Source organism: Phocoena sinus, chromosome 6 (genome assembly GCF_008692025.1).
Source record: "Phocoena sinus isolate mPhoSin1 chromosome 6, mPhoSin1.pri, whole genome shotgun sequence".
Lineage (NCBI taxonomy): Eukaryota > Metazoa > Chordata > Mammalia > Artiodactyla > Phocoenidae > Phocoena > Phocoena sinus.
Window position 1 is genome coordinate 96,810,467 of NC_045768.1, and position 12,404 is coordinate 96,822,870.

The 12,404-nt window shown below is 39.8% G+C and overlaps 1 protein-coding gene across 4 annotated transcripts in view; it reads left to right on the plus strand.

Moving 5' to 3' along the window:
- LOC116755474 (contactin-associated protein-like 3) overlaps nt 1-10,941 on the plus strand; it is a 155,617-nt gene extending 144,676 nt beyond the window's left edge. For 3 of the 4 annotated variants that reach the window (XM_032634988.1, XM_032634990.1, XM_032634989.1), the window contains 3 exons: nt 6,361-6,582; nt 6,829-6,900; nt 10,748-10,941. In XM_032634988.1, coding sequence (XP_032490879.1) covers nt 6,361-6,582; nt 6,829-6,900; nt 10,748-10,941 — 488 coding nt within the window. Of the gene's footprint in view, nt 1-6,360; nt 6,592-6,828; nt 6,901-10,747 lie in introns of all 4 variants that reach the window. The other variant, XM_032634987.1, reaches the window with a different exon arrangement.
- Nucleotides 10,942-12,404: the final 1,463 nt, after the last annotated feature.

Here is a 12,404-nt window from a genome sequence, read left to right on the forward strand (position 1 = left end):
TCTCTTTGCTGGGTAGTCTTTTATTGCATGACTATACCACAGTTTGTTTATTCTTATGTTGATGGACAGCTGGATTGCTTCCAGTTTGGGACTGTTAATCTCCTGTATTAGCTTTATAGTTGTACCTCTTTGTATTTTTTTATCAGTTACTCTTAAGATTAATTATTCATCCTTGATTTATTATATACTACTTTGTACACTTCCCAAACTATGTAAAAACCTTATTTTTTTTCCCTTTTACTTCCTCTTCCACCCCTTTTGCCATTGTTGTCATGTATTTGACTTTTACATATTATTTTTTTCCACAAGGCATTATTATTGCTGTTGTTTTAAACAGTCAATATTTACTTCAATTATCTACATATTTACCCTTTCTGATGCTCTTCATTGCTTCCTGCAATTCCATGGACAATTCACTCTGTTTCCTGATTCTTGTTTGTAGATGAGAGCCTCAGGGAATCTTGGAAATGCTTCTTTCGCTGTTCCACTGTTTACTGCCAGTGCCTTTCAGAAACACTGTTCATTGTGGGTAGCAGAAAGCTCTCCACACACATTTTAATTCTTTGTTCCTTCCTTTTCCTTGTGAACCTTTTGTTAACATGCTTGTTCCTCACAAAACAAGAAATCATCTCGTGTGTTGGAATGCATGGCCTTGGCAATATATTTTAAAGGCAACACTACCCAATACCTGAGACAGTTGAGAATGTTTATGTCCTAAATTGTTGGAAATGTGATCGTGCTCTCAAGATTTCGTACCATAGACATTTTTTAAGAGAAAAAATATATTAAATCTGTTTTTATCCAAAGTGATTTAAGGGGTTCTACTCAAAATTACAGTAGAAGTGAACTTTATCCTCAGCCCTTAGCTCACTTTTTCCTAAACATGACTTTTCTTCACATCCACGCTCAAACCACTTTCTCCTCCCCTTCTTTCCTAGCATGAAACTGCACCTGATTGCCCCTTACTTTCTGTTGATGCCTGTGTTCTCAAACTAGAGGTTTATCAGACATTTTCATCCTGATGTGTAAATTTCTAATAATGCACTAAGTATTCTCCTAAGGTTCCCCCACCTTTTTTTTCTCTTTACACTTTAAAGGGAAGAAAATTTTTGAGCCAAAAGGAAGGAACTTAATGATGGAATTTCAGGAGTCAGCTAACAGGGAAGATGGATTTGCACTCATTGTCTTTCTAAGCACAGTTCTATTTTTTTTTTTTAACATCTTTATCGGGGTATAATTGCCTTACAGTGGTGTGTTAGTTTCTGCTTTATAACAAAGTGAATCAGTTATACATATACATATGTTCCCATATCTCTCCCCTCTTGCATCTTCCTCCCTCCCTATCCCACCCCTCCAGGCGGTCACAAAGCACTGAGCTGATATCCCTGTGCTATGCGGCTGCTTCTCACTAGCTATCTACCTTACGTTTGGTAGTGTATATATGTCCATGCCTCTCTCTCGCTTTGTCACAGCTCACCCTTCCCCCCACCCCATATCCTCAAGTCCATTCTCCAGTAGGTCTGTGTCTTTATGCACATATGGTCACCTTATCTTTGATAAAGGAGGCAGGAATGTACAGTGGAGAAAGGACAGCCTCTTCAATAAGTGGTGCTGGGAAAAACTGGACAGCTACATGGAAAAGAATGAAATTAGAACACTCCCTAACACTACACACACAAAAATAAGCTCAAAATGGATTAAAGACCTAAATGGAAGGCCAGAAACTATCAAACTCTTAGAGGAAAACATAGGCAGAACACTCTATGACATAAATCACAGCAAGATCCTTTTTGACCCACCTCCTAGAGAAATGGAAATAAAAACAAAAATAAACAAATGGGACCTAATGAAACTTCAAAGCTTTTGCACAGCAAAGGAAACCATAAACAAGACCAAAAGATAACCCTCAGAATGGGAGAAAATATTTGCAAATGAAGCAACTGACAAAGGATTAATTTCCAAAATTTACAAGCAGCTCATGCAGCTCAATAACAAAAAAGTACAGTTCTTTTAATTCGGATGCTGACTTTGTGTGGACCTGTTTCTGGGAAATGCCGCTTGGACCATAAGACTTGCCTCTACTCCCGGTTCAACTTGCTTGTGCCCCTGAACCTAGGAACTATAGGGCCAGTCCAGCAGGCAAGAGGAGGCAGGAGAGTGTGAATGAGAGAGCTGGGGTAGGAGTTTGCCCTCTGGACTGGAGGAGGAGTACACAGCAGTCTTAGGGTGGTATGTGAAGACCGTGGATCCTGGGGAAAATTTGCCTTGCAGAGAACTCAAGACTTCCAAAGGGAAGGTCAACATTGCTCCACATTACGGTCCCCATCCTCTCTGCTCCTCCTGGAGCTGAGAAAGGGATGGATTGTTGGGCCACATCCTTCCTACCGTGGTGAGGGTGAGGGTGAGAGACCTCTTCCTGTGCTTTATAAGGAGTCAGATAGTCTGAATGCAGGTCTGCTGCTGACTATAGGGCAGAGAAGCTGCACTGTCCACAGTGTCAGGACCTGTGTATCGTATAACATCCTTAACCATGGAGTCCCAATAAGCAGTCCCAATAAATAAATAAGTAAATAATGATGCCACTACTAAGGGAATCTAAAAGCAAGAGTAGGGGTAGAGAAAGGAGAAAAAACAACAAATAAAATTTCCTGCATCAACATAGAGCTATTGAAGAAGACGGAAGACAACTAGGATGAAACTTGGCACTCAAAGAGATTTTAATAAAGTCACACACACAGACACAAGCACCAACTCTTGTAATTAAAATATGATTTTTCAAAATTTCACTGGGTGATCGAAAGGAGAGAATCATCACTGGTTATCCTTAAATAGTGGCATGGAGTATCATGTAGATGAAATGTCTCAAGCCACAGAGCAAAAAGATTAAGACGTAGAAATTAGGAGGGAAAAATAAAACATTTGGAAGTTAGATCTAGAAAACCTAATATGTATAAATAGAGGTCCAGAAAGAGAATTAGAAGCAAAGATAATACTTACGTACTAAAAAAATTTCTCTGAGCTAAAGGAAAACCTGAGTTGCAGATTGAAAGGGCTCACTGATTCTGATGAGAAAAGACACACATCTGGGGGAATTCTGGGAAAATCCGTGAATTACAAAACCATAGAGAAAAATCTTCCAGACTTTCTAGACAGAAGTTACTACAATGGAAAATAATGATATTGACATCAGCATCCAACTTCTCATTTGCAGCAATAGAATAAAAATGAGAGAATGATATACTGCTAAGAAGAATGGTTGCAACTCATACATCTAACATATAATTTATCTGACCAGGTTAAAAAAAGATATTTTGGATGACAAGGAAAGATTGAGATTAAATACTAATCAAGTTTCCCATCTTAAGAAAATACTAGAGAATTACTCCAATCAAAAAATGAATCAAAACCATGACCTCAGGATGGAAAATTGACAGGAAACTGTGAGCACCAAACCTTTCAATGTATATTTATACCCACATGTACATGCATAACATAGTTACAGCTACATGATTAATGATAGGCTCTCCAGGTACATATAAATCCACCCATTCACACTCACAAATCCACATATATGTATAAATATTAAGTACAGTCTTGAAATATAGGAAAATATAATGCAATATGACATGCTACTGATGTTTCTTTCCTTAGTAACAATGCTATCTAAAGACATGAAGTTAGGTTATCTTTAAAAAATAAATTCCACAAAATTGGCCTAATTCATTATGATAAATGTCTGCCTGAGATTCCTTCTGTTACCCTTGCCTAGTAGTGCTCAGGTCAGACTTTGACCAGGAACAGGAAAGCTAGTATTTGTCCAACAACTAAAACTTTTATTTTACCTGTAATTTTTTTTTTCAGATGTTAGCCTTGCAAAAGTCCTGTGTTACTATTGCAGTGTCTCCCATTTTAGTTCTTCTTGACATTCTCTCAAGTTTACATAAGCAAGGGTGCCTTTCTTTAAGAAATAGATAATATCTGAATGCAAAATTTAAAAAGTAAAGTCATCTTTAAACTACCCTTTTAATTGATAATCCTTGAGTTGGGTTATGCCTAGCTCATTTTACTTCAGTGTACTTAAGGAGCTACCTGAAATTCCACATGCATAAAGATCTTTGATGTCTCGTATAATCACCTTGGCCAAGGTAGCTATATGTGTCAGACAGATGTCTATTATGATTATAACAATGCATATGCATGCCCCCAATTTTAGTTGTTTTTAGAGGTCTTTTCCATAGCAAACATTTACTTTTGCAACTTTAAAATCATGAACAGAATTTTGTAAGCCCAAGTAACTCCCAATACATTTGCTGAAAATCTCAAAGTTAGGCCATTTTTCTTGAAGGTACAGCTCTTTTCCAAGCCAGAAGAAATAAGGATACAGAATATTTGGTTTTCAGGAATTATAGACTGAAATAGTGAGATGAAGTTTAACAGGAAAAACGGTGAGACCTGTAATAAGATTCAGGAAATCCACCCCATGAGTTTGTATGGGAGGCAACACTTGACCTCTCCTCTCTTAGGGTCTATGGCTGGACCTGAGAATTAAATTGACATAAGACAGATTAACAGGGGAAAAGCATACAGATTTTTAAATGTACATGGGAGTCCCTACAGGAAAATGAAGACCCAAAAAGCAGATAGGTCGAAGTGTTTATATATGAGGTTGAACAGAGAGTGGTGACTGTGAAAAAGCAACTAAAATGTATGAGGAGATGAAAGGAAGATAGGGGTTATTTTAACAAGGTTGGTATGTACAGATTTCTCTGGGCTGGTCTCCTCATCTCTGGTCATAAAAATGTATTTTTCCTCCTGGTACAAAAAGGGCAGCTTTCCCATAAGAGTTTTATCTCCTGCTTTCAGGAACAGAAAGCGGATGTCAGTGTCCTTGTACCTGCTGTTTTTCAAGAAAATAATCCTTATGCCAAAATGGCATATTTGGGGGTGGCATATTCTGCTATCCTTCAAATAGAAGCTTCAGGGTATGTTGTTTAACTTTAGCGACAATGAGGATGTATTTAGTTACCACGACATTCAGTAAAACTCAGTGGCATAAGATGGCAGCCAACTATGGACGTACATTTTTATCTGGAGCCAATGCAAGTAATCTTTCATCACAAGGTCAGTCCTCTGAATTTCTCAGGTCACACCTTGAGAGTGACACATTTTTAAAAATTTCAATACCCAAACTGTCCACAGAAGGGTGGTAATGGGACTAAATTTATTCTTTGATTATAAAATATATATTGCATGCATCCTATGTAACAGACATTAAGCTAAGTGCAGGGGGAGGCAAGAATAAAACACACTACCCACCACGGGCTTTCCACATGTTGCATGAGAGAGGGATGATCCAAGGAGAGTGACCTTCTGTAACTGATGCACCAGGCGAGGCTAGCTGGAAGTGTGGTTACACACCCCTGGCTTCAGAGTTCAAATGCCACTATTCACGAGTCTATAAATCGCTTAGCACAATGCCCAGCCTATGGGAATCATTTGGTAAATTCTTGGTAGCTGTTGATGATTGTTTGAAAAAGAAGAGGCAACGAGCCTTTCTACACAAGGTGAAGTGAGAGGGAGTTTGACAGCAGATGCCAAAGTTGCCTCATACTTATGTGGTTTCCTCTGTGGGGGACATGGACGCTTCCCAGACTGATACATTTAAACTTGAAGTCTACAGCTAAGGGCCTTTGGTCAGATTTCGTGCCCACTGAGCAAGCGCACTGCGGGATGTAATCATAGCTGAAGTGAACGAATAGATGTTCTCTCCTGTGTCCGTCGCTGCTCTTCTTCGGTCTTATTAACCAACTTCTGTCAGTTGGGGATGAGGGCGGGGATCAGGAGGGGGTTGATGGGGGCAAAAGCCTTGATTTATGGACCCGGGACAGAGACCACCTTTGTGAAGAGGGGGAAAGGAAGTGTGGTGCGGAGTTCCCAGGGCAGCACTTGCAGTTACGGAGAGGCCCTCTCTGTGGGGCTCAGAACAGTCAGCCAGAATAAAGTGTTAATTGTGAGGGAACTGCAAGAAGGGATTCCCAGAACGCTGCTGTCCCCCAACCCAGGAGACCTAAATGACTGGCCACAAATGCTGTTAAAAATATTTTGAAAAATGCATTGGCGGAGGATTTCATTCGTCAGTGCCCCGTGACTGCATCCAAAGAAGCTTCACTTGACTCACACGGGGCGTGAGCACCCGCAGGGCATCAACCAAGGCGGCAGGTACCGACTCTGGCTCTTTCCTAAAAACGAAGGGCTCGGAGGGAAGTTCAGTTCATCACTGCTGCGCAGACTCAGGCTATTCCTGCGTCCCCGCCAGTCGCTCCTGAGCCCTAACGGTGTGTCCCACTTCTTTGCCCGCAGGGCCTCCCGGCGCGGACCGCGACACGCAGCGGGCTGGCGCGCTAGGCTTCACCGGCTGCCTCTCGGCAGTGCGCTTCGGTCCCGCCGCCCCGCTGAAGGCGGCACTGCGCCCGGGCGGGCCCGCCCGGGTCACTGTCCGCGGACACGTGGCCGCCGCGTCCCGCTGCGCGGAGGGGGCGGGGCCCGGAGCTCCAGCGCCGGAGGCGACCCGACCTCTCTCAGGCGGCGCAGGTGCGTGGCCCTTTGACCGCGGTCACTCTGCGCCCGCGGTCTTCCACCCAGTCTTCATCCCAGAGGTTTCCAAAAGTCCTCTTTTCGTACACCTTCCCCATTCCCTGGTCTTTCCATTCTCGGTTCTTCGTTTCAAGTTCATTTCTGTCTCTGCGTTGTCTGCGCTTCTTTCAAATGTTGTGGATTTCTCAAAAGTTCTCCTTTCCACTCTCCTCTGTCATTCTTTTTCTACTGTAGGTCGTTCTGGATCAACAGATGAGGGAACGCCCTTAGTTAACGCGAACAGAAGTGACTCCGCGGTCATCGGAGGTAACGAGGCCGCGAATGACCTCATCCTTGGCGTTGTTGTCACTGTTAGCAAAGTCCAAAACATATCCGTGAGAATCCGTGCTGATTGTGAGATCAATGGCAGTGGCAGGCCACATACAATTGCTCATGTTCTTGACGTGATTGTACCGAATTCAGCTCCTTTGGAGATACTTAGGAGAAGGAATCGATGGCTCCACTGAAACACTTTTTAAAGGATGGTTGCCAAACTACAGAATAATAGGATTTTCATTTGAATATAGCCATTAGTATCTCTCAGGATATATACATATTTAAGATGCATTTACTTTTACTTCTTTGATTTAAAATAGCCATGGACCTCTCAGTCTCTTAGCCCAAAACATTTAAAAATAAGATTAAAAATAAACTATGCAAATTGTCATTTTCCTGAACATAAAGATATAAAACTGTGTCTGGCATCAAGCTTATCTTAGGATGGAGAGATAGATAGATAGATAGATAGAAAGCGATATCCATCAAATAAATCCATTCATCTATATGCATATATATATATTTGAAGAAGTAAAACTAATCGCATCTTAAATATCTTCTAATATATCCTTTGAAGCAAAATTTATCCAGGTCTGACTCAAAAAATTAATATGCAATTCTCCCTCCTTATCATTCAAGGAACGTTTTAATTTGTTTAATTAGATTATTGGAATGTGAGTAATTTGCAAACTCTGCTTGGTGAGTAGAAGTAAACTGCTCTCCATTCCTTGCTACCTCAAAGTGAGGTAATTACTGCTAGAGCTGGGTGATAGGACTGGGCGTGCACTGTTCAGGCCGGCTACACACCTGCTCAGATTGGATCTGTTCATTTCGTCTATATCCATCCAGACACCAGTTTTCTCCAGACGATTAGGAAAGTATTCAGACATTTTAAAGTGCTGACCCTATCTATGTAAGAATTTTAACATTTCCATTTCTGTCTCAACTACTTTTATTTTTGTAATGAGTGAGGAATATGACCTCCATTTTATAACTCCAAGAACAAATAAAAACCATAAATGTTATTTAGAATGCGTATCTAAAAGGAATAACTTTTGTTTTAAAATTTAAATTAAACCTTAATCCTAAATCATTCTAATTTATTTTTAATGAGAAGACTTCACTATAATGCCAAAGCTAAGTGAAAATAAATCAACTTAAATGTGATTAACATTTACAAAGTAGGAATCCAAGTTCAAAATTTCACAAATTATCATAGTTTGTTCTCTTTTACTAGCAAGACCAGAGATAATAGTCAAATTGATGGTAGAACAAATATGTGGTCCTTAGAGTTTTATTGCTCTTGCTGAATATCATTCCCCTGAGAAATCCTACTTGGTTCCTGATACATGGGATGGAGAATGAGAGCACAGAAGGTCTTAGGGACAGAATGGTTCAGTTTACTAGGCCCTACAATTCACTTGAACCTGCCTTCCATCTGTGTGGTGGCCGGTTGCTGGGTGGTTTGTCAGTCACTGAGTATATAGACTTCCAGTGTATTGTTCCAAAAAGAATTATCAGACTTTTTTCTAATTGATCACAGACTGCACCCACATGTGAAATATTTGATCTGTTTAAAGGATTATCCCAATAGGTAGATTTCTCCATGTTCTGCATCATTATTTTCTCGTCTTATAAACAAAGGGAGTGTTATAGGAGAGGAGAATCAACCTAAGCAATATTCAAACTTGGTAAGCCAGAGATCACAGAGGGTTTCTTGCCAAGGGATCCATATTGTAGATGGGCAGGTGGATGCATAGAGAAAGAGACAGATGTGTAGATAGACGGAGACACAGGCAGACATGAGCGTTTGTCAAAAACACCCTTACACTGGAGTTGCTGATAGGAAGGTTATGGAAGGCATCAGATGCATTATTCAAATTATCTCAATCTCATCAGATAGGGGGTAGAGATAGAAGTTTTTCTAGGATCCCACCAAACCTCATGAAACAAAAACAAGCTAGAGTTAGACGTGATCAATCACATACAGAAAACCCTGGATGTATAGGTGGGTCAGTGTAATAGTGAGAGTCATCATATAATCAAGTGGCTTGATCAATGTTATTGAGAGTTACTGGTCCCTGACACTAAAATTGGATATGATATAGCTCTTAAAGCAAGATCCTGTAGCTAGACATAAAAATAACTAAAGTAACTGTGTTGTTTGTTCCCAAGTGAGATGCAAAATATATTGAAAGTAATGAATATTCTACTTATGAATACTTAAGAATATTCACAAAATAGTAAATATGCTACCTCCTCTCAGGTAAGAAGGGGTCTGGGTTCCTGATAGCATGTGCCCAGGAATCTCTGTGACCAGTTATACCCAACCAAGCTTTGAGTTTGTTGGGCTCCATTACACTTGCTTATGTCTGTCCCAGAGTATAATGAAGAGCCCTCATTTTGCAATACAAATTTTGATTTATACAACTAAGCAGTAACATATGTTTGCTTACATTTGTTAAATGGAGATACTAATTAATGCCTGTGTCAGTCATCTTAAAGCTATATTAACTAGTGAATGCTTCTTTTTATCTATTTGTTTCAGAATGGATTCCTTCTTCACTAATGTGATATAGCTTGATATAGCTATGGCTTAGCTTGACAGTCTCAACCCTGATGGTGCATTAAAATAATCTGAAGAGCTTTTAAAATAATGCTGATACCTAGGCCTCCCACCAAAAGATTCTGAGTTATTGTCTGCTATGCAGCCAAGGTTGAGAACTGCTGGCAAACCTAATGTCTTCAATACATTTCCAACAAGAGAAATGTTTTCCTTTTACTTTCCAGATAACTGAATGTTATTAGTATGTCTACAATTTTTATAAAATGGTATATTAGTTATCTGTTGCTGCATGACAAATTACCACCTATGTAGCAGCTTAACACAATCCACATGTATTATCCTTCAGTTTCTGTGAGTCAGGAGTTTGGGCACATCTCATCTAGGTCCTCTGCTTAGGGTCTCACAATGCTGAAATCAAGGGGCCTCATCTGGGGTCTTGGGCTGGGGTCTTATCTGAAGGTTCCACTGGGGAAGGAGCCACTTCCTCAGTTGCATGGTTGTTGGCTACATTCAGTGTCTTACAGAGGTAAGACTGAGAGCTTCTGAATTTTTGCTGGCTCCTGGACAGAGTCTTTCCTTAGCACTTGGAAGCCATCTGCAGTTCCTTGTCATGTGGGGTTTCCCAGCATGGCTCTTGCCACTTCATAGCCAGCAGGAAGAAAGAGACTCTAGCAAGACAGATGCTACAAGATTATATAACATAATCATGTAATCATTTACAAATAATCAGGTACAGTCCATCACCTTTGTCATATTGTTTCGGTTAGAAGTAGGTCACGGGGGATCACACAAGGGTGTGGACCCCCCAGAGACAGGAATCACTTAAGACTCTGTTGGTCTCATAGAGATAGATGGGATACACACCACATTACTGTAGCTCAACAGTATATCAGCATTAAAATTTAATTGAATTTTCATTAAAATATACATAAGCATTTAATCACTCTGTGGTGGGGCTACACACTCTATACTTTTAAAATAATAAAAACCTGCTTGCTCAATTAGCATGAAGTGTAGGCATAACCTAAGAGACCTCATTGTGTTTCTGCATTTTAGAGTGAAAACATTCACTGAAATCCAATCATGATATGTCTTTAGGAAATTAAGGCATAAAACCTCTGTGTCTAAAGTTTGCATGGACTTAGAAGTACACTTAATGTTATAACACCACTTGGTTTCAAATTTTCTGATGATAAATGATGCTAGGGTAGATTCTAGTTAGGCTGACATTTACAGTTTATAATTTGACTTTGTGTTTTCCTTTCTCTGTAGGTGTGATAGCAGTTGTGATATTTATCTTGCTCTGCATCACTGCCATTGCTGTACGCATTTATCAACAGAGGTGGCTATCTGAAAAAAATGAGTCGAATATTCCAAAAACTGGAGACAATGCTGAGACTGCTCTGAAAAGTGAGCTCAACATGCAAAGTACAGTCAGTGAAAGCCAGAAAGAGTATTTCTTCTGATCAGCAGTGGTCGTTTACGTATTACTATGATGATGTGACCGTCTTGCTAAGCCAGAGGCTCACAGTGGATGAAGCCCCCCTTCTTGGCCTCCTGGGACAGACGGTGGGTGTGCAGTGCCATCAACTTGCTCACGCATGGTCCCTGGAGGCTCTGCTCAGTGCTACTTCTTGATCTACTTATGTAACAGTGACTTAGGTGTGCTCATTAATTACCGTTTGGCAGTTTCTGACTATTCTGACTTGATCTCTAAAATTGAAATGTATTTTGCATAATTCCTTTGGGTTTTAAGTGAGAATAAGAATTTGAGCTGTGGCCCTACTCTTAAAAATTCAACACGGAAGTTTATGAAAGTCAAAGTTGGACTCTAATGTTTTGTGTTACGTGGAAACCTCCGTTATGCTTCCTTTATCAATCACCTGCTAACATTTATAAACCGGGAAGTGCTTCTCGGATGGCCTTCAGCTGCATTCCCATATTCCTGTGAACCAGAGCCCAGTGGCCAAAACTGCATTAGAAACCTGAAAAACATCTTTTTGGCTGATTGTTTTTACTATTTGTCTCTTTTAAATAAGTTTTGATACATTTTAGTGATGAAATGAGTGTTGAATGTCAGCTATGAAATTCTGCTAGTAAGTTCAGATACAGAACAGAGAATTCATAGGTAGAAAAATGTGTAAAGGATTTCAATCTGTGATAATTTGCTTATCTTTCTTTGTAATTTGTCATTATACTCTTTGTAAATTGTAATAACGATCACCTAATGAGCTCACAAAAAAATGTATATTTTCTAACTAAACTTGTGCCCATATATAAACTCCATGTTTAACATTGGAAATGTATCCTCCATCCACATCTGAATGAAATATAATCCTAAATTTATTTCCTTTATATATGAGGTGATTAAGTCACTTCACTTTTCTTTGTAGTCCTGTGATTTTTGTTTCTGAAGGTTATGTCAGCAACCCTTTGATTTCCTGTGACGGTCTGGTCATTTATTAGGGAAGAAGTCATGTTTGAACCAAATATCTTCATTTTCCTTTCTAAATTTTGAGCCGATCTAGGCAAAACATTCCCTGAGTTATCCTCTCACCTTGTTACTGCTTGGAATATCAGCGGAAGGATGCTGATGTTAAGAGAAGATACAGGTTATATGATTTGAACTAAATTTGTCATTCCGGTCAAGATTCTAGGATCTTGAGATACGTTTCCAATAGAGCACCCAAAATCAACTAGTTCATTTTAAGTAGGGTATATTTGAATACTAGGAGAGCAAAAAAATCATATTAACTCTGGGGATTGATCCAATAACTACTTTTATGGCAGTGGTCATTAGATAATTGCATGGAGTCACCATTTGTGCTGAAAAGCCAGTTATAATGAACATGCACTGCCTTCTCTATATCCCACCTGCCATGTGCCTGCCAGGTACTTACTCTGACCACAATAAGACTATCTGGATTTA